The 23,115-nt window shown below is 34.1% G+C and overlaps 3 protein-coding genes across 3 annotated transcripts; all 3 read right to left on the bottom strand.

Moving 5' to 3' along the window:
• Positions 1-7,472: 7,472 nt before the first annotated feature.
• On the bottom strand, positions 7,473-12,097 carry LOC140055533 (interferon-induced very large GTPase 1-like). Its single transcript, XM_072100872.1, has 2 exons — positions 11,975-12,097; positions 7,473-9,371 (listed from the first exon to the last, which is right to left on the bottom strand). The coding sequence occupies exons 1-2, from the start codon at positions 12,095-12,097 to the stop codon at positions 7,473-7,475; spliced, it is 2,022 nt and encodes a 673-aa protein (XP_071956973.1).
• Positions 12,098-16,513: 4,416 nt separating this feature from the next.
• Positions 16,514-20,090, bottom strand: LOC140054454 (interferon-induced very large GTPase 1-like). Its single transcript, XM_072099443.1, has 2 exons — positions 17,968-20,090; positions 16,514-17,576 (listed from the first exon to the last, which is right to left on the bottom strand). Exon 1 carries the CDS (start codon positions 19,134-19,136, stop codon positions 17,970-17,972), a length of 1,167 nt encoding a protein of 388 aa, XP_071955544.1. The 5' UTR covers positions 19,137-20,090; the 3' UTR covers positions 16,514-17,576; positions 17,968-17,969.
• Positions 19,239-22,616, bottom strand: LOC140055532 (interferon-induced very large GTPase 1-like). The gene has a single exon (XM_072100871.1). The coding sequence runs from the start codon at positions 22,614-22,616 to the stop codon at positions 19,239-19,241; it is 3,378 nt and encodes a 1,125-aa protein (XP_071956972.1).
• Positions 22,617-23,115: the final 499 nt, after the last annotated feature.

The following is a 23,115-nucleotide window of genomic DNA, read 5'->3' as shown; positions in this document are numbered from 1 at the left end:
CGGAACAAACAATTAAACTGAACGTCCACAAACCTGGCAGTTATTACAAATAAAGATTCCTCTATATTAATCTGTAATCAAGTTAGGAATAATTTAGGTATTTTATATTTAACAATTTTTATAAAACACTACGTTTGAATCTTCAACACGCTGTGTGTCTAAGTGCGTAAAAGCTGATTATTACAGGCTCTGCATGAAAATATCATTCGCGTAAAACATACCTCATGTACATGTATGTGAAAATATATCATGCCATAAGTATCAAAGGTCAAAACCTTATGTTTTCGGGTATTTTTGAAAAAAAATTTCAAAAACAGTAAATATAAATATGTATGTTCCGAACATTTTGACACCAATATCAAGGTTCTATGATTTTTAGTTACGTAGATATGAACATTTTTTTATGTCATATATGGGTCAAAGGTCACAAAATGGAATTTCCGGTCATGTTTGAAAAAATGTTTAAAAAGGGTAAATATAAATATGTATGTTCTGAACATTTTGACACCAATATCAAGACTCTGTGATTTGCAGTTACGTAGATATATTAAACGTCATGCCGTATATGTCAAAGGTCACAAAATGGAATTTCCGGTCATGTTTCAACAAAATGTTCAAAAAGTGTAAATATAAACATATATATTTTGAACAATTTGACACCAAATACAGCTGTCTACTACAAGCGGTTACCGATTTAAAAATTGGCGGCCATCTTTTTTAACGTCAAATTTTGAACCTTTGCGGTAGTCCGATTTTGGTAAACTTTTGATATATGTTTTTTGAGACCATTTTTTATTGTAATTCATCAAAAAACATTTTCTTGCAATTTTTTTGGGGTTAGGCCCTATATTTTCATATTTTTACCCGACTACTAGATTCTAGTAGTCACATCATGTTATTATTCTATAGGTTTTTCTTATAGCTGTGAACATTTTAATGTTTTAAATAGGCCTACTGTAAAAATTCAGTATAGTGGTGAAATGTCTCTACAATTATGGATGGAAAAACTTATGTGTAAATTCCCGCGGATTTTACCCGTATCTTGTATCTCTCTAAGTCAAATATTGAGCCCTCTAAGATATTTACACGTCTGTTGATTACAAATATATAGGTTTTTCCCGAATGATGTAATGAAAAAGGCGGAGATATTATCCAATCAGAGTTTAGAGCGCTATTGATTAACTTTTTATCTTCACAGAAGATTCAATTTTCAAGTGTTTTTTTAAAATGGTATCAGTGTTGGTTTTTCCAGAATAATTCGATTTTAGAAAACCGAATTATCCAATCAGATTTCAGCACTACTAGAATTTAACTTATAATTCGCACAGAAAATATACATTTGATTGACTAACTTGAGTTGTGAACCATCGAAGGCGACAATTCTAGAATCACAATCTTACAATAATTTTTAAAGGTAAGTTTACTGCTTCAGTCATGTTTTACCAGAATTGGTGTTATTTTAGCTTGTAGTACTACAGCGGCATTCAATCACATTGACGAGATACTTTCATTTATTTATTTCATACTCATCCAACAGCGAGCAAAAACTCGTCCATTACAGGATGAGGTAAACTATATGTTATAGCTAGTTTATCGTGCTTATAAACTAAGTCTCATTTGATGCTTGGAAGTGGAGTTGAAAGTAGGCCCTAACAACCCTGGTACTAGGTCAGGATTGAACCCAGACCTTTAGATTAGAAGGCGAGCACGTCAACCACCAAGCTACAGTTCCACTGTTTGTTGCTAATATAAGGCTTTATGTATACATTTATAAACAGTCTATGTCACTGACTTTTTATTAATAAGTCACAAATTCCAATGAAAATATGAATTATTTTAATGTTTTTAGTCACGTGCAACGCGACTCTACATCTCACTATGTCGGTCGGTCGGTTGGTCGGTCGATTGGTTGGTCGGTAAACACTAACTTGAGCATGCGACTAGACTGCAGCCATCTATAATGGCCTTGTTATAACTAAATAGGCCTAAATAGAGCAATAATTGAAAAAAAAAGAAGTTTATTTAATGATATCAAACCATTAATTAATTAAGAAACGTCTAAATCAAGCTTTATAAGAGTGTTTTGTGGCAAAAAGGTAAAAAACAACATTTTAAAATGGTAACATTTGTATTTAAATTAGTTGTACAGTTAATTTATGATTACATTTCAGAATACTATACGACACTATTTGCAAGATGTCCAACACTTCACAGAATCATGGCGGGTCATTTGCTGGCCAAGTTAAGAGCCACATAACATCTCAAAACCCGAATGCTCAAGTTCGTTCTGAAGTTACGGTACCAGGAGGAGGAGGCCGAGCAGATTTTGTTGTTAGTAGTAGGTCAGGAAGGCCACAGGTTTGGGAATCGAAGTCATCTCAGAAAATTACCACAGCTCATGTGAACCAAGCAGCAAGGAATGCTGGGCCGGGTGGTAACGCATACCTTGCAGTCGGAAAAGATGCTAGCGTATCGAAGACCGTCAGTGCTAATGCTAAGGGCAGCGGAGTGAATATTCGCCGTATGGAATATAACTAATGTATTATAGCATATCCAACGTATGGCGGTCGATATACAATCCGTATTCAATATTAACGCCTATATTAATTATGTCATCATAGGAACATATGTTTTCAGATAATTCAAAGTTAAATATAATTAATTATTTCTAATTGTCGACACAGTCGACACAACACATCAGCAAGTTGCTCAAATACAAGAATGATATTAATATATAGGCCTATGTATATAATTATAAATCTTAAAATTATTTTTTTAATGTTGAATTAAGGGAAGCGGGGAAGATTTTGTAGACATATAAAACGTTTTTTTTCCAACATATTATATAGTTTAACAATTGTATGTATTTCAGATTTTGTGCAAATTTAAATAAAATTATGTGTTTCTGTGTTCAATTTGTATGTCAATGCAAGCCACAAATACATTGATGATTGTTGATGAGAAAATTAACTGATGCTGATAAAAGTGGACATTGTCGATTTTAAAATTGATAAGGAAGTGAAGAAGGCATAAAATTGATATTCCACAAGTAAAAGTAACACCTCTGCATTGTAAGAGTCGTAGGGGGGGGGGGGGGGTGGAATATCAATATCAAACACAAGGCAGGGGGTAGGGAGTGGAAGTGGAGGGGCAACAACAAGGAATGTTGACATGAACGCGCTCAATCTCACATATTGAGACCAACACATTTTAAACACAAAGTTGTAGGCCTACATGTTTTTGGTGTGTTCATATTCATCCTATTTGTAATGCGGAATGTTATCTGGCAGTCGAATCATGGCAATCTAACAACAGGATGCTGAGCTTCGTTAGATCAATTGTTTCAACTGTGGTTGCGACACGTTTGATTTAAATGTCACCCGGGAACCGCCGCAACTATAAGTATGAATTTGTCGCAGCCAATCATAGATCAAAGGACTGATATTTTAGCAGAGTGAGCTCATCATCCTATTGTTTGATTGCTTTGGTCAAATATATTGAGTGATTATCAACAACAACAAAGTTAACACAAACAACTGTACATGATTCCTACTAATTGAGATTTATTGCTATTGGTGATTCTTTCTGCGTTATCAGGGAAGGCATCTCATGGCAATGCCAGGGTTATTTCTCACAAAAATAATTCTCTTGAGCAATACACATTTGAAATTATAACCCAATGACATACATAAAACATTACAATTTAGATAAGTCATCATAACAAGTTAGGCTTAAGTTGATTCAAATATTACCAATAAACGACCTTAATATAAAATAAGGCTTTCTATCTATACGGTTTACCAAACAACGAAGTGCTAATAAAATGTCTCTAAAAACACAAATTGCAATCTACTGCAATAGGTATAATACTACACGATCTGCTAAAGTAATGGCTGTTTCATTTCTAATATACAATAGCCATACATAATAACACAGCTATGTAATGTTATAATCGATATGCTCTTTTTAATCTACCGCAACCGATCCATTCGAAGAGAGAGAAGTTTCAAACTCATTGGTGCAAGACAATCCCCGTGACGACACATTTTTAGTCGCGTTCAAACATTTTGGTGCACGCGACTTGGGGCAGCCATGTATATGGCCTTGATAACAATTCATATTATTATTCGTAATTTCTTTAGTGTAATTTAGTGGCTGATTTTCCAATCAACCTTAGACACAAAATCTAAATTTTAAATTCTCTTCACGCATTATACGCCTACCATTTATCTGTATTATTTACGTACTTCGTTTAAGTTTTTATAACAATCCCACCATGCCCCTATGCTAAATTTCCGAATTCTGAATAATTCATATTGGGTCGAATAATAAACAAAAATGTGTTTAGTACTGGTGGATAAGCGTTCAGGCATCAAACCAAAGCTGTTAATAATGAAAAAAATCTTGTTAGTAACATTACATTTAAAAAAATTAAGGTTTCTTTCTTGTTTAAGAAGTTTTTCAGAATTTTGAAAAATTATGAAAATAGTCCTAGAGATTTGCTGTTTAGTTATAACTTGGACATTATTTATTATAATCATATCACAAAATGGTTCAATCTCCTGTACTCCGTTTTAGAATAGATTGTATTTTACAATACGCTTACTAAGCGGCAAAATCGTCAAAGAGATGTAAAAGAATAATTCATTTCGTAAACAAAATAATACAATCATAAATATTTTTTTAGGCATAATAATGACCACTATTTTTGAAATTACAAACAATACAAACTAAAAAAGAGCATCCTAATACATTTCATTAATCATCATCATACATTAATAACGTCTTACCTTTATGTTGTTATGTTGTATAACTTAATCAGATCCTGCTTTGCTTCTTCCCGTGTGATTTTGTACCAACTATCTGGAATTTCAGCTTTCTTGCATCCATGCATTTCTGCCAACTCTTTGTTGTACGTTGCCATGAACCATTTTCAGTAGAGCTGTGTGGTTGTATCCACTATTGGTGGAATCATCCATGATTTGTAAACAGTATGATATTTATGGTATTTATGCCATTTGTTATCAACATCGATTTTTTTAAATTTTTGTTTGGTGTCGGCAACTGATGTTGTGCATAAGTCTACTACAAGTTCATTGCCACGCTTTCCTTTCCAGTTCCACCAGTTCCAGTTCTGGCCTGCAATCCCCTGTGGTCGATGACACTCAGTTTGATGAGTTGTACATCCGACAGTGTTATCACATAGGGCTCCGCAAAACGGGCATACCTCTTCACAACCAACAAGATCTTTCTCAAAATATTCAACAACTTTTCCAATTTCACGTCTTAAATCTTTATTTAAATCAATTTTACTTCTCTTTGTCATGCTTTTTGTTAGTTCACTAGAGAGCTCATCAAATATTTTGTCAATTTGAATTTCATCATTGTCAATGTGTTTAGGGCGAACAATGACTGGTGTCATTGTTAGCTCAAAACCTGAATTTATTTCTCGCCACAACTTGCTTACTCTGCAAGTAGGCCCGACGTTTGTGCAAGCGCTGGTTGTTGCTTCTAGCACGTCTTTGTATTTACTACGCACGCATCCGTAGTAAATGTTTTCTAGCATCGTCTCTTTACCGTTTGTCTTTACTAATTGCAGCAGTGCTTTTAAGATGTATTCTTCCACCCAAGAAGACATACGGAATGACGGATTTAGCAAGTATCCTTTAGCTAACTCAAATGACTCCTCTTCGGCGAGATCAATGAGCATTTTTGCATGAAAGCTATTCTTACTGACAAATGTATTCTTGTGCTCAGGTGAGGTTCTTAAGTATTCAACAACGTTTAAAACAAACAACAAACAAACAAACAAACAAACAAACAAACAAACAAACTTCGGTAGCGGCATCTTTCAATTGCAAAGAAAGTATAGAAGCTATTTTCAGTGATGTTTCTACTTTGTGGAATTCGTCATGGAATTCTAGCCATAGGGTCTGTCTATGAGAAAGCATAAGCGTTTTTGGGTCATTCTGATCCATGAAGGCTTCCTGAAGAACTTTCAATTTAGGTATTGATTTCCAAAGAACACAGCACGTATGTTTAGCTACTCCTTCTCGTGTAAATTCAAACTTATCTCCTTCTTTCAAATTACTATGTACTAAACTGAAGATTTCATGTATGATAGATACATTGCAATTACGTCCTTTGCGTCTTTCAGTATCTATGACTGCTTTTTCTTGAAACTTTGAAATTACATTGCGGAGTTGGGGAAGTGAGACATAAAATCTACGTTTACATCATCCACTGAGACATCAACTTGTTGTTTGTTCTTTAGCTTCTGCAGTATGCTGTCTATAACACTTTTGTATCCAGGAAATGCATCATAGAGTATTTCTTCAAGTTTGGTCTCGATATTTATATGTTCAATCGGTGGGGTATCGTTAATCCATTCTTCCCAACTTCTGTTAAACTGCGATACCAATTCTTCCGAATCAATCTCACGAACGTTTCTCCTTAATGTTTTGGCAAGTTTACATGATTTTTTATAAATTTCTGGTAAGTAGTCTTTGTTAATTTTTGTTTTCCAAATGACAGATTTTTCGAAAATTTCAAATTCACTTTGAAATGTTTTTGTCATTTCCGAATTCAGTATAGACAGTTTGTTGTTTATTTGTGCTTCCCATTGTGCGGACTTTGGGTTCTTGCTGATGTATTCATTCATCCGACGACAAAGTATTTCGTAGCTTTGCTGCAGCTTTAGTTGGTAGGTTTTGAGTATTCCTGTAGCTTTTCCTTCTATGTTTTCTGCCGAAATATTTTTACAAGCATTGGCAAAGGCATGATGGTAGCTCGTACATGTTTGTCTAAAAATCAATATACTCGGTTTCTAAGGCATTGTAAGATTGTATCTCTACAGCATGTATGAAAGAAAAAGAAAATTCTTCGTAAAGAACAGCGTTTGACACACCAGCAAATTTGAGACTAAATTCATCAATTCTGGTCGACCGTCCTTCCATGACAGAAAACACAATATTTCGGAGTTTAAGAACATTTCTGATGTATTCTGGATTCATAGTTGCCATTGGTCTTGGTATACTTCCTAGCCATAGGTTTGGAATATAGACTACATGTTTCTCAGGATGAAAACTGATCACTTCTTCAAACAATTTGAAAGATTTTCCTTGTTCATATGCAGCAGTACTTGTAGCTTTGTCCAGTAGTTCTTTCAGTTTGAACTCCGCTGTTACATTCTTCTCAGAAGTCATTAAATCACTTTTACACTGATGAACAAATATGCAGCTAGGCTTTAGATTAGTTAACTTCATTTTCATCAACGCGTACACAGCAATCTGTAGGATGTCCTGAATGCCAGATTGGTTATCTGCCATAAAATTGATAATTGTACAATCAGCTAACGCGATTATGAATGTCGCCAATTTGTTATCACGTTTATTTTGATCAACTCCAGCGAATTCAGGAGCACATAACCCCTCTGTGTCAACCACCATGATGTAGTCACTATTGTACCTTATTCAAAGATTTTCATCAAGTGGAACTAATTGTGCAAATGCCCCTTTGGTACATCTGCCAGCATCAACTGCGAACTTCAGCCCAAACATCGTATTCAGCATGGTTGATTTTCCACTTCCTTGTACACCAACTACTGATAAAACAAATAGTTTCTTATTTCTAATCTTTGCCTTAAGGCAGTTAAAAACTGCATTTAACCACGTTGTAGGAATATAAGTCGCATCTCCATCCATAATCTCAAGTGTCTGTCCATCGATTAACAAGTCAGCAGCTTTTTCTGGAAATTTCTGAATGTCACTTTCCATCCGTGACAATTCTGATGCCATCTCGTAGATTTGAGCGATTTCTCTTTTCAAATGTTCTAAGCCCAGACTTGCATCGAATAGTTTCTTTTGGAATTCTTCAACTATTTCAGAATTATCTTTCTTCATACATGTAGGGTTTTTTTCACGTATGAGCTGTAAATTATGTATGCAGTGCCTGTCTAACAAGGTACCCGTCCAATTATAAAAGTATGACCTCGCGAGAGACATAAAAGCAACGGATTCTAAAAACTGCTTGACCATAATCATCTTGGATGGATCTTTCCATAAATCAGATTGTTTTTTTCGCAAATCCATTATTTCTGATTTGATCTTATCAATATAAGATTCTGTTGACATATCCTTAAATTTCATGTCAATTTGTTCACATTTTTTTAAAGCAATTTCACGTGATATAGCCTGTAATGGTAAATGTTTATCTTTGTCATGTTCCGCTTTAAGACATACCAACATATCCATTGCCTTCAGCTTACATTCATAATTACTACCTGTATCTTTGTCATCAATTCTAATATTGAAAAGATTCGCGATTGTTTCGCAGTCTTCCAAACATTTAGGAGTGACTTGACCAGGAAAATCAACTGACATACATTTTTTAAGTTCTTGTTTAAGTTTCTCAGCCAGATTGATCTTATGAGAGGTTGTTATAACTTTCACTATTTGCTTCATATTGTAGGTGGCGCGGACGTTTTCTACAGTTTTCTTCCATTCATCAGTTGGTGTTCCATCAAATACAAGAATAAGATGACTCTGTTGATCATTCCAAGATGATATTACGTCCATCTCTTTCTTTTTAGATATGTCGCTTTGACAGAAGATAACAGTTACTGATGATGCCTTTGTCATAAAGGTTTTTTGTAGTGAATGATTAACTACTTTGCCTCGTAGGTTCATGATTCCAAATGCACGTGGAAAATTATCTTCATCATTGCCTGTTGGAAGATACCACATCAGTTCTACTACGCCATTAGAAACAACTTTTTGTGCATTTCCACCTGTAAGTCTAAAGTGAAAAAAATGGTCCAGTCCTGAGTTAATTGTTTCATTGAGTGTTTTTGACTTCGATACTTTAGGTCTTCCTATACGAAGAGCAGACACTAGAGGTAACGGATGCACCGCCATTGAACGCTCCTGAGCTGACCCTGAGATAGTCTTCCATTGTTTTCGTATAGTACTCGTTGCCGAAGATAGCATCTCAACACAGGACATTTGTGGCGCGGCGTCTATAACTGGCAAAAGCAACGGAATGGCCAACTGACAATTAGACAGTTTTTCTACTAATATCTGCCTTAGAAAATCATCACAGCATATAAATAAAGACGTCAATACATCTAGAGGATTTACTTCATTACCAGTAAACTGATCTTCATCCTCCCACAAATCTGACTGTTCAACTTGAGTTTGAGTGTCAACTGATTGAGTTTTAGTATCTTGAGTGTTGATTACAAACGAAACACCTTTATAGTTGCCTGCAATAATATTTTCTAGCATAAACCAGGGGAGTTCACGTGTGTGGTCGAGATCCTTCCTTTTAATAATATCGCCAGGAACTGTTAAAGCCTCCTTTCTTGTAATTTTCTTTGGAAAATATTTATGTATTTCCAATAATTTTAAAACATTTATGTTTTTTTCATAATTAGGAAGTGCCATTGTTCAACAATTATTCTGTATATGTTCGTGAGATGTTCTGGGGAAAAAGAAAGCAAGTTATGTCATCAGACAATGACGATTAGTAGCATGTGTTTTCCTCTTTCAAAAAAACCCATTCATCCTTCTTTTTATAATTTACTTTTTTAACGTTGTTTTAAACAATTATTCGTCTAAACGAACTTATGTTATAAATGAATTGTATTAAGAATGCAATTTGATTCATACATGCAGTTTAATCTTGATTTAGAACTCGTGCGAATAATAGATGAGGATAAGATAAGAAAGTTAAATGATTGAGGTTATTGATTTAGAAAGACCGTAACAAAGGGAAATGAAGACGATGACGATGTTAAATTTAAATGATATAAAGGGAGGTGCTTATTAGAGGGATATGTTTAATTTTTTAGTTTTAATAATATGGTAACATTTATAATCAAATAAAATTATCTAATAGATATGAAAAGTGGTAAAAAGGAATAACAAATGCTTGGTAAATTGTAAATAACAGTGCGATGAATTCTACTACAAATACTGTAGTATGTGTTATTATAAATATAAGCCTATTACAATATTGTGTGTATAAATGTGGATAGGCGCTTATTAGATAGTTGGGTTGGGGGCGATTATTATTCAAAGTGATGTTTTATTGGGGAGGCGTTGGGCATTCAAATAAATACCATCCTAATAATTAATACATTATTTAATTTAAACATATTTTGTAAGTGTTGTAGTCAATAACGAATAACAATCTACCTAGCTCCACATACGTGTACAATGAATATTGTTTTAATATATTTTCAATATAAAATTTTAAATAGAATAATTGCAACAAATGAACAATTATTTAAAATGAACGAGTTAAAAAGGTTTTATGAAACGGAAAAATGTATTTATCATCAGAATTTTGAGGACATTATTTTTAATACAAAATGGATAAAATTAGAAGCATTTATAAATCAAATATGAAATTGTTAGAGATTAGAATAATTTTTATGAACCGTTATTTAATTTTTTAGATGTATATCTTTGTTGTTTTTGTTTGCTTTTAATTTTTTATTTAATTATGATTTTCCTTTGTAATGTATTATATGATGAAATAAAAAAAAAAAATCTTTTGAAAGTAACTTCCACGACAGAGTGGGCAGTTTCGGCCCAAGAAGAAGGAAGATGTTTTAGACGGCTTGCAACATGGGCAGACGTATCCCGGTCCTAACGGGACACTTATTATTAGCCCACAGTTATTCCTGCCAGCTTACTCAATAAAACTCGACTATCGGGATTTCACTTGATTTTAAACAAAAGGTCTTATCATAAGATCTCCTTATGTAATTTTATAATACTATTCCCCACAATATACTCCGATGCTTTATGACGTATATTTAATTTGATCTTTATTAATTTGCAGTATAATGTTTATTTTTTAACTACTGTACCTTCGGTTCGATCCGAAAATAAACAAAAAACTAAAATGGCTATTATCCACTAACGGCCAGGAAACTGCAAGATGAACCCGATTAATTTGACCGCGTACAATTGAAATTTAATTGAAAATCTACCGATAAAATCAATTTTTTTTAAACACTTTATAATATCTTCCTAAGATAGAAATATGAAAAAATATCGTAATAGTGAAAACTAATGTTATCAAATTTACATTTCGCGGTACATCTGAGATAGATCAGGTAGGTATCCAAGGCAGAGATTTGTCCCGAAGTTTTTCCATTGTGCTCGCCTATGTCAGAATTAACCATATTTTTTTATATATAGATACGTATACGTACGGAGGTTGCCCAAACTCCCTAATAAGAATGACTACGTTAACGTATATGAAGACGTAATATCCGGTTTTTATATGCTGATGAAACGACGACGATCGTATGTATAATTGGATGAATTCTTGTTGTACATTATGAGCATTATTAAACCGCAGAGCATAATAGTTTGACAATGCTTTCCCGGGTGATGAAAAGAGAGAAACTTTTTATATGATTAAAAAAAAATATTTTTGAAAATCTAACACAAAGTTTAACATTCTTTTACAAGGCATTCGGTTTTCTGTACTGTATCTCAACGTATAGCATTATAATAATAAACAATAAACAGTATTTATATAGCGCCTAATGGATCACTGACCCCTCTAGGTGCTTTACATAGGACCTTAACTAATGGTAATAAACTATCCCCCGCCGGACACCATTCCGGTATTTCTTAGTCGAGGTTTCGGGGATGGAGACAATCAATAATGTGAAAAAAAAAATGTAACAAAGCTTAACTATGCTTAACTAAGGTAAAACTATCCCCCGCCGGACACCATCCCAGTATTTCTGAGTCAAGGTTTCAGGGCCAGAATTAAGAATAGAGAGTAAATGAAGCATGCACAACTTAAGCTTGGGTTAAACTATCCCCCGCCGGACACCATCCCGGTATTTCTGAGTCAAGGTTTCGGGGAAGGAATAAATGAATGAATGAATAATTTAATTAATACCGGATGAGAACAGATGGGCTTTCAGTCGTGATTTAAAAATACTGACTGAAGGAGCAAGTCTCACAAAGAGTGGAAGTTTGTTCCATAATGAAGGTGCTATTGCTGCAAAAGACCTTCTACCATAAGCAGTGGATGATTTTGGTAATGTTAGAAGAACGTCGAGTATCATAATAAAGACATGAGGTGAATGATGAAAGTTTATATTTCAAGCCTCGTTGAAATATCACCTTTCATCATTCACCAAATGCTATTATTTAGGCCATGTGTTAGGCCTATATAAAATTACTGTCTCACAGAATTTGCGTATGATGCAGCGTAATAACATTGATGATAATTATGATACAGTACTAATTTCGCTGAATAAAACTGTATTATGCAAGAAATTACGTCGCAAAAATATGACTTCTAACTTTGCATTACAGTATTTATTCAAAATCTATATATTTAAGTTACAAAGTTACTTACCACGACTTAACTCTTTTTTCACAGCAGAATTTTAGTAAACGCTGGATGGGTCTCCCAGAATGATGATTGTGGTATCAGTCCCACCTTTTCACGGCGTCTTATTTTACGTCATCGCACTTTATCGTAGTTATCAACCAATCGGTTTCGTTGTAACTTTATAACTCATTCGTCATGATTTTTTATCAAGGTTTTAATAAATGAAATATCACATGATATTGAACATGAACGGTCATTAAGAGTAGGCGGATTAGATAATTAAATAGAAAAAAAAAGATGTGGTCAGCGAGATTAATTTTTGTTAGAAAGTACTGAATTTGCCTGTGCGAACCAATTACGCAGCAATTTCGTAACATTTCCACATTTTAGTAGTCACGAAAACTCTATTCAAATGAGCTCCATATTAATGAGCATGCCCCAAATCATCCTTCATTTATCAAATATAAAAAAAACCAATGTACAAAATGTAACTAGTATCATACAAGAAGGTATTTATCTAAAAGCGGAAAAACCAGCCCGACGATTGTCATTGCTTCTTTGGACAGCTATAGACACAAACGCATCAATATCGTTCTATACAATCAATGCAATTATTGTCTTGTAAAGTTTTGTATCGTTCTGAATTACAGCCTAACCGATGTCGCAGCTTGTTCTTAGTTACACAGACGTAGGCCTAGTAGTAGCAGGCCTACTAAAATGGCTACAAAATTTGATATGTATTTGTTATATACAGTATAACATTTTTTTTTAAATTCAATTACAAAGGCACAAATAAAGTCCGTCTGCGTTCAGGTGAAAGTTCATTGTGTAATCAAGAGGCTATATCTGAAAGGAAACTTTATAACATAAATTAGGCCTAATTTTGTTTTTACTAAATTATGCCCATAATAAATTACTTTAGCCTATCTCAACAAGCCTACTTGTGATTTATTGGACACAATTTTATTGTTTGTAGATTATCTTGCATTTTAATGTTATTTGTTTGCTTGTGCTTTTTCTTAAAGTGTTTGTTTTGCGATTACATGCAAGGAACCACCTAATTGTTGGCTTAAGTTGTTTTTGATTACCCTTGACACACAAGGTTTGCTAAAATAAGCATCACATACCTGGATTCGAGCTAGGCGCAGGGTAAGTCCAGGTATGTATATAGGATAGTAAACGGGGACGTATATGGAACGCCGTTTACGCAACATTTCGATGATATGAATTTTATGACGCGATATGTGAATGAAATGCGATATATGAATAAAATGTTTTGCATTGAATGCTTTGAATTGAATGTTTTGAATGAAATGTTTTGAATGAAATGTTTTGAATAAAATGTTTTGAATGAAACGTTTTGAACGAAATGTTTTGAATGAAATGTTTGAATTGAATTGAAAAGTCAAACTATTGGCGGCGTATGTCATTCCTGATCGCGATTTTTTCTTAACCTCTTAAGCCTGGGTACTCATCTCCTTTCCACGCTGTCATCAATATGGATCCTTTACAGAGACTCCTAACAGACCTGGGTTTGGAAATATGCATTCCACTGTTTCAAGTCTGTTAGGATTCTCTTTAAACATTTCATTCAAAACATTTTATTCAAAACATTCAATTCAAAACATTTCATTCAAAACATTTCATTCAAAACATTTCATTCAAAACATTTCATTCAAAAATTTCATTCAAAACATTTCATTCAAAACATTTCATTCAAAACATTTCATTCAAAACATTTCATTCAAAACATTCAATTCAAAGAATTTATTACAAAACATTTCATTCACATATCGCGCCATTCAATTCATATTGATGCATATCGCGTCATAAAATTCATATCATCGAAATGTTGCGTAAACGGCGTTATCAGTCAATTGCATTATCTTTATGAATTTTATCATACAATATAATTTTACCAAAGCACTTGTGTTTCTGTTTACATTGTTTGGCATAATACATGTTAACGATGTAACCAGCTGACATTGGGTGACGAACTATTAATGCCCTCGAATAAACCCCTGCTGACAAGATAATAAATAATTCTGACACATAGGCCTAAAGCCTAAGAAAATCTAGCAACACTAATATTGCTTACTAATATTTTGTTGCCTTAACAGTGAATTAGAAAAAACACAAGATGACAAGGTATGAATGAACGCTTTAAAAATGGGTTTAATCAAAGAAGAATGATCTCACTCGCTCGTCGGTTTAATAAACACAAATATTAAAGCTTGAATTTAATTTGTACCTTTATTATAAATAGTATACAGTAGTACTATAAGTGTTTTGTTTCTACTTTTCCAAACACTTTAAATTCATCAGTCTATACATGATTTAAAGTACTCATGTACGTATACAATGTCATACAAATATGTTTACTAGAAAAAAAGTCGACAAATTGTACATTGACTTCATTTTATGGTGGTGAGGGGGTTACCATGGTATTGTGTTCATTCATCTGGTCTGCTGCTGGTATGTACGCATTCATGGTCACTTCTACAGATGTGCAAGCAGAAACTTTATTTAACTTGCTTTTATAGGTAGGCCTACGGTAAGTTGAAAGTATCATTATTTTTTCTGTAGCCCTAAAATAATTATCTTTTTATGGTTGGCAAAGATGGAGCGATGTGAGGACATGAGAAGTACAAGCATAATATAATATACTCAATGAAATGCAATTTTACGTAAGCAACCGCAAACGTTAAACCGTCGTTGGCCTATTAACAATACAACTTCATATTTGCGTTCCGATTGAGGAGAATACAGTAAACCTTTAAGTAACAATATAGATGGCTGCAGTCACGTGCTCAAGTTAGTGTTTACCGACCGACCGACCGACCGACCGACCGACCGACCGACCAGCCGACCGACATAGTGAGCTGTAGAGTTATTAAGAATAATGTGAGATTGCACGATGCTAAATATTGCATTAGTTCATATCGATATACTACTTTTTGTGATGATATAAGCATATCAAACTTAAATTTGGATAACAAAACAGGAACGTTATTCTGTTTCCATATTACCGGTTCCCACAGTGTGATGTCATGCATGCAGCAGTCACATGGACGAGTCTACATCTCAGTCGTCAGGGCACCTATTTAGGTTGCGCATGCGCTCTTAATTTATGGGATAGATGGACCGCAATTTATGGATCCACAAAAAGAATTGTGCATTATGAATGGTACCATTTGCACAATTTCAATACACTACAAAACCATGAATCATATGACTTTTATCTTATGCAAAATGTTAATTTTTTAATAATCATAGTTTGGTTATCTATATATAAATTCACGTAAGGGCAAAATTCGGTAAATCGCGGGTTATTTCTAGAATTTTTACTCGATGGTATATAAAGTTGGTTCGTACTTTCGGTACTGATTTTAACAATCTGATGTAACCCTGTTTACTAATTAAATTGAGTTAGATAATTAGTTATTGACAATTAAAATGAATTTAGGTTCAACGATTTGCCCTAAATAGGGGTGTTTTCTGATCGTGGTATACACTGTCTAGGCCAAATGGATGTTCATCTTGAAAAATACCCGCACACAATAATACGAGAATGCTTCGCATTTTCCTATCTCCTCCTACGATAATTGTTTTTAATAGCTGAAAACCGGTTGAACAAGAGTACAGCAATATAATGTTGAAGACAGGCCGATTTTCTTAAAAAACTATTATTTTGATAGATTTAATATACATTACAAATGTATTGATTTGCGTTGAATGGAACATTCCAATCTGTATTTGAAGCTTCAAATTCCTCGGTAAATAGAGGGCGCATTATTTCGACAAAATGCTTAGATTAGAAATAGTGTTGGGTGTTGTATGCAGAACAGTAAACTTAATCAACACTATGAGTGGCTTTCGGATAATTATACGACCGATAAATGGGAGTGTAGTTAGGCTATGTCATTTTTTGCGGCTATAGCTCACGTTTTCGGTTACCATCCAAACAGCGAATTAGACCTACAAGAATACAAAATAAACTTTATTAGGCCTACTCATACAACATCAAATAAAAAGTTATTAAATCAAATGATTATCGTAGAGTATATTATAATAGGCATCATATAATATATATATATAATAATAATAATAATAATAAATAATAATTCTCCAACTACAATTTGGTTTTTAATTACGCCTGTAAACAGCTTGATTACATCATTTTACAGACAAACGAAACTTTATAGTATGCGTCGTTTTCATAAATAAGTGAATAAGCATATACATATTTGTGTTTTCATTGACGAGATTGTAATACTAACTTCAGTAACTATGTATTGTACTTTGTTATACGACACAAGTCAAGTGTATCGGATAGGTACTGTTACACATTCTTATCTTGAATGTCAGAGTGAGCTCCTCATCCTATTTGTTAGATCGCATTGATCGAATATATTGAGAGATTATTAACAACAACAAAGTTAACACAAACAACTGTAAAACTTAGTCTTTGATTCTACTAATTGAGTTTTATTGATATTGGTCAGTTAAAACGTGTTAAAAGTGTGTTCTAATTATTCCTCCTGGTAAAATTGCCTGTTAGGCTTAAGTTGTTATTACCAAACGACCTTAATATGAAATAAGGCTTTCTATCTATACGGTTTACCAAACAACGAAGTGCTAATAAAATGTCTCTCTAAACACAAACTACAATCTACTATATAGGTATAATACTACACTATCTGCTAAAGTAATGGCTGTTTCATTTCTAATATACAATGGCCATACATAATAACACAGCTATATAATGTTATAATCAATATGCTCTTTTTAATCTACCGCGACAAATTCATTCGAAGAGAGAAAAGTTGCAAACTCATTGGTGCAAAAATTGTCGATTTTTGGTGCACGCGACTTGGCCAGCCATGTATATGGCCTTGATAACAATTCATATTATTATTCGTAATGTCTTTAGTGTAATTTAGTGGATGATTTTCCAATCAACCTTAGACACAAAATCTGAATGTTAAAATCTCTTCGTCAAATACACCTATAATGTATCTGTCTTATTTACATACTTCGTTTACTATACTACTATATATATACTAAGTTTTATAATAACAAACCCACCACACCCTTATGCGAAATGCCCGAATTTTGAATAATTCATGTCATATTGGGTCGACTAATAAACAAATGTGTTTAGTTCTTGTGATTAAGAAAAATTGCGTCCAGTCATCAAACCAAAGCTGTTAATGAAAAAAAAATCTTGTTAGTAAAAAATTAATAAAAAAAAAAAAATCAAGGTTTCTTTTTTTATTTTGAAAAATTGAAGCCTAAATTATGAAAATATTCTTAATACTGTATAATTATAACCTGGAAATTATTTTTTATAATCATACTACAAACTGCTCACTCTCCTGTACTCTGTTTTAGAATAGATTCCACGGTTTACAATACGCCTAATAAGCGTCAAGTCGTCAAAGAGCTATACAAGAATATTTCATTTTGTAAACAAAATAGTACAATCATAAAATATGTTTTTAGACATAATAATGAATCCTATTTTTAAAATTATAAACAGCACTACGAATGAAATGAGAGCATGCTAATACATTTTCATGATTAATAAACTCTTACCTTTATGTTCTTGGTTTGTATAAGTTAATCAGATCCTGCTTTGCTTCTTCCCATGTAATTTGTTTCCAACTATCTGGAATTTCAGCTTCCAAGCATCCATGAAAATCTGCGAACTCTTTGTTGTATTTTGCCATGAACCATTTCCAGTACAGCTGTGTGTTTGTATCAACTATTGGTGGAATCATCCATGATTCGTAAACAGTACGATATTCGTGATATTTATGCCATTTGTTATCGACATCGCTTTTTTTAAATTGTTGTTTTTTGTCAGCAACTGATGTTGTGCACAAGTCTACGACAAGTTCGTTGCCACGTTTTCTTTTCCAGTTCCACCAGTGCCAGTTTTGGCCTGAAATACCTTGAGGTCGATGACACCTAGTAAGGTGTGATGTACATCCAGCAGTGTTATCGCATGGGCCTCCGCAAAACGGGCACAACTCTTTACAACCAACAAGATCTTTCTCAAAATATTCAACAACTTTTTCAATTTCACGTCTTAAATCTTTCTTCAAATCGGCGTTACTTCTCATTGTTAAGTAATATCTTGCTTCATTTAGTTCACTAGAGATCTCCTCACATACTTTCTCCACCTGAATTTGTTCATTTCCAATTGTCGGGATAGTCATGACTGGTGCTATCATTGTTAGCTCTAAATGTGAATTTATTTTTTGCCACAACTCATTTACTTTGCAGTACTTTGCTTCGATTTTAGTAAAAGCGTTTCTGGTTGCTACTAACATTTCGTTGAATTTACTACGCACGCAGATGTAGTAAATATTTTGTAGCACGGTCCCCTGGTCATTTATATTTACTTGCAGTGCATTAAAAATGTACTCTTGCACCCAAGAAGACATAAATGTTGACGGATTTCGCAAGTATCTTGTAGCTAACTCAAATGAATTTATTTCGGCGACATCAATGAGCATTTTGACATGAAAGCTTGTCTTACTGTCAATTATATGCTTGTGATCAGGTGAGGTTCTGAAATATTCAACAGCTCTTAAAAAGAACTGTAGATTAATTGCTTCGGTACTGGCATCTTTCAAATGCATGACAATATTTGAAGCTATTTTCAATGATTTTTCTACTTTGGTGAATTCGCTATAGAATTCTTGCCTTAAGATCTCCTTATGAGAAAGCATAAGTGTTTTGGGGTCATTCTGATCCATGGAGGCTTCCTGAAGAGCTTTGAATTTTGGAATTGATTTCCATAGAATATGACATGTATGTTTAACCACTGCTTTACGTGTAAATACATACTTATCAGAAGGTCATGGATTTTGTAAAACGTTATAAACTACATTGACGACATCTTGTATGATAGATTCATCGCAACTACTTCCTTTGTCTCTATAATCATCTATGGAAGCAATTGCCATTTCTTGAATATTCGAAATTATATTGCGGAGGTCGCACTTAGAAGCAGAACAATTCTCGATTACATCATCCAGTGACACATCAACGTTTTGTTTCTTCGTCAACATCGATAGTATGTTCTGTGTTAGAAATTTGTCATCCAAACCTGTTTTACGGAGTATTCCTTCAAGTGTGGTCTCGATATCTATAAGTTCGGTCAATTTAGGGGTATTGTTAATCCACTCTTCCCAACATCTGTTGAATTCCGTTTCTAGTTCCGATTCACTTGTACCATCTGCTCTTAATTTTTTGGCGAGTTCACCCGACTTTTGATAAATTTCTTGTAAGTAGCCTTTTTCAATTTTTGTTTTCCAAATGACAGCCTGTTTGACAATTTCAAATTCTTTTCGAAGTGTTTTACGCATTTCCAAAATCAGTTCATACAGTCTGCTGTTTATACGTGCTTCCCATTGTGCCGCTTTGGGGTTCTTGCATATGTATTCTTTCATCCGATTTCTAAGTATTTCGGAGCATTTATCTAGCTTTCGTGTGTAGACTTCGAGTATTTGTGTACCTTCTTCTTTAATCTTTGCAGCCGACATATTTTTACAAGCATTGACAAAGGCATGCTGGTTGCTCATACATGTTCGTCTAAAATCTCTTGATGCATCAATATACTCATTTTCTAAGCCATTGTAAGAGTGTATCTCTACAGCATGAATGAAAGAAAAGGCAAATTCTTCGTAAAGAACAGCTTTCGACACACCGGTAAATTTGAAACTAAATTCATCAATACTATTCGAATGTCCTCCCATAACAGAAAACGCAAGATTTCGGAGTTCAAGAACATTTCGAATATATTCCGGATTCGTAGTTGCCATTGGCGGATGTTCTTGCCAGAGATTTGGAATATAAACTACATGCTTTTCCGGCTGAAAACTGATCACTTCTTCAAACGATTTGAAAGATGTTTTTTGTATATCTGCGGCAATTCTTGTAGATTTGTCCAGTACTTTTTTCAGATGGAAATCTGATGTTATATTCTTCTCCGAAGTCAATAAATCACCTTTACACTGATGAACAAATATGCAGCTAGGCTTTATATTAGTTGATTCCATTTTCATCAACGCGTACACAGCAATCTGTAGGATGTCCTGAATGCCAGCTTGGTTATCAGCCATAACATTTATAATTGTACAATCTGCTAACGCGATTATGAACGTGGCCAATTTGTTATCACGTTTATTGTTGTCATCAATTCCAGCAAATTCAGGAGCGCATAACCCTTCTGTGTCAATCACCATGATGTAATCACTCTTGTACTTTTTTTTAAGATCCTCATCAAGTGGAACCAACTGTGCAAATGCGCCTCTGGTACATCTGCCAGCACCAACTGCAAACTTTAAGCCGAACATCGTATTCAGCATGGTTGATTTTCCACTTCCTTGCACACCAACTACTGATAAAACAAATAGTTTCTTATTTCCAATCCTTGCCTTTAGGCAATTGAAAACTGCCTTTAACCACGTTGTAGGAACATACGTCGCATCTCCATCCATAATCTCAAGTGGTTGTCCATCAATTAACATGTGAGCAGCTATTTCTGGAAATGTTTGAATGTCACTTTCCATCCTTGACAATTCTGATGCCATCTCGTAGATTTGGGCGATTTCTCTATTTAAATGTTCTAAGCCCAGACTTGCATTGGATAGTTTCCGTTGGAATTCTTCAACAATTTCAGAATTATTCATACTTGTAGGTTTATTTTCACGTATGAGCTGTAAATTATGAATGCTGTGCCTGTCCAACATAGTACCCATCCAGTTATAAAAGTATGACCTCCCGAGAGACGTAAACGCAACTGATTCTAAAAACTTCTTGACCATAATCATTTCGGATTTATCTTTCCATAAATCAGATTGTTTTTTACGCAAATCCATTATTTCTGAATCCATCTTATAAATATAAGATTCTGTTGACATATCCTTAAATTTCATGTCAATTTGTTCATATGTTTTCAAAGCAATTTTACGCGATATAGCCTGTAATGGTAAATGTTTATCTTTGTCATGTTCCGCTTGAAGACATACCAACAAATCCACTGCCTTCAGCTTACATTCATAATTATCCCCATAATCTTTTTCATCGATTCGAATATCGGCATGACTGGCGATTATTTCGCAGTCTTCTAGACTTTTAGAAGTTGTTTGATCAGCGAAATCATTTGACATGCACATGTTAATAGCCTCTCTAACTTTATCAGCCACATTATTTGTGTAATTATCTGTTAACACGTGAACTTGTTTCCCCTCATTTTTATACGCCGGTAGGACATGTTCTAAAGTTTTAAACCATTCTTCATTTGGATTTTCATCAAATACCAGGATAAGGTGACTATGTTGATCATTCCGAGATGTTATCGAATAAATCTCTTCCTTGTTAGACATGTCACGTTGACAGAAGATAATAGCTGTTGATGATGCCTTTGTCAAAAAGGTTCGTTGTAGTGAATGATTCACTGCATTGCCACGCAGGTTCATGACCCCAAATGCACCTGGAAAGCTGTCTCTATCACTGCCTACTGGAAGATACCACATAAGTTCTACTATACCATTGGAAACAATTTTTCGTACACTTCCACCTGTACATTTAGAGTGAAAAAAATGGTCATGTTTGGAGTTCATTGTTTCATTGAGTATTTTTGACTTTGATAGCCTAGGTCTTCCTATACGGAGAGCAGAAACGATTGGTAACGGATGCACCGCCATTGATTGCTCAACAGGTTGCCCCGAGGCAGTTTTCCATTGTTTTCGTATTGTACTCGTTGCCCAAGAAAGCATCTCAACGCCAGACGTTTGTGGAGTGGCGTCTATTACTGGAAGTAGCAATGGAATGCCTAACTGACAATTAGATAGTTTTTCTACTAACATCTGCCTTAGAAAATCGTCACAGCATATAAATAAAGACGTTAATACATCTAGAGGATTTACCAGGCATCCACTGTCAGTAGGCTTTCTTCCCTGCAAATAATTTGACAGTAAAGTTTCAGGTCCTCTACTCTCTGATACGGATGTCTGCGTATTTATTGCAAATGACATTCCTTCATAGTTGCCTGCAATAATATTTTGTAGCATAAACCAGGGTTGGTTACATGTCTTGTTTAGATCTTTCCGTGCAATAACTTCCCCCGGAACTGTTAGTGCCATTTCCCTTGTAATTTTCTTTGGATAATACACATGTAGTTCCAATAATTTTAAAATACTAAGACATTGTTCAAAGTGTGGAACCGCCATTTTCCAACTATCAATTCCTTTTTCTGGTGGAAAAAAGACACAATTTTGTTATATATATACCGTAGGTCAGCATATAAAACAAATAATACAGAACAGTTAATGATTCTGCCAGAGACTTTTATCGTTTAACCGCCATTTTCCAGCTATTAATTCCTTTTTCTGGTAGATAAAAGACACGATTTTGTTATATATATATACCGTAGGTCAGCATATAAAACAAATAATACAGAACAGTTAATGATTCTGCCGGAGACTTTTATCGTTTAACCGCCATTTTCCAACTATTAATTCCTTTTTCTGGTGGATAAAAGACACGATTTATATGCTAGTGTTGCCCGAAAGCTCTGCTAACTTTTCTGGCTGTTTACTTTATCGTTTTGATTTAGCTTTTTTTTTGTATCTCTATTGAGATCCAGCCACTGATACCCACAGCATTGTAATTTTTTTCAGTAATTTGCCTTTGGATTTATATATATATATATATATATATATATATATA

This window comes from Antedon mediterranea, chromosome 7 (assembly GCF_964355755.1).
Source record: "Antedon mediterranea chromosome 7, ecAntMedi1.1, whole genome shotgun sequence".
NCBI lineage: Eukaryota > Metazoa > Echinodermata > Crinoidea > Comatulida > Antedonidae > Antedon > Antedon mediterranea.
The sequence above is the reverse complement of the archived record's forward strand: the minus strand, read 5'-3'. Positions and strand labels throughout refer to the sequence as shown.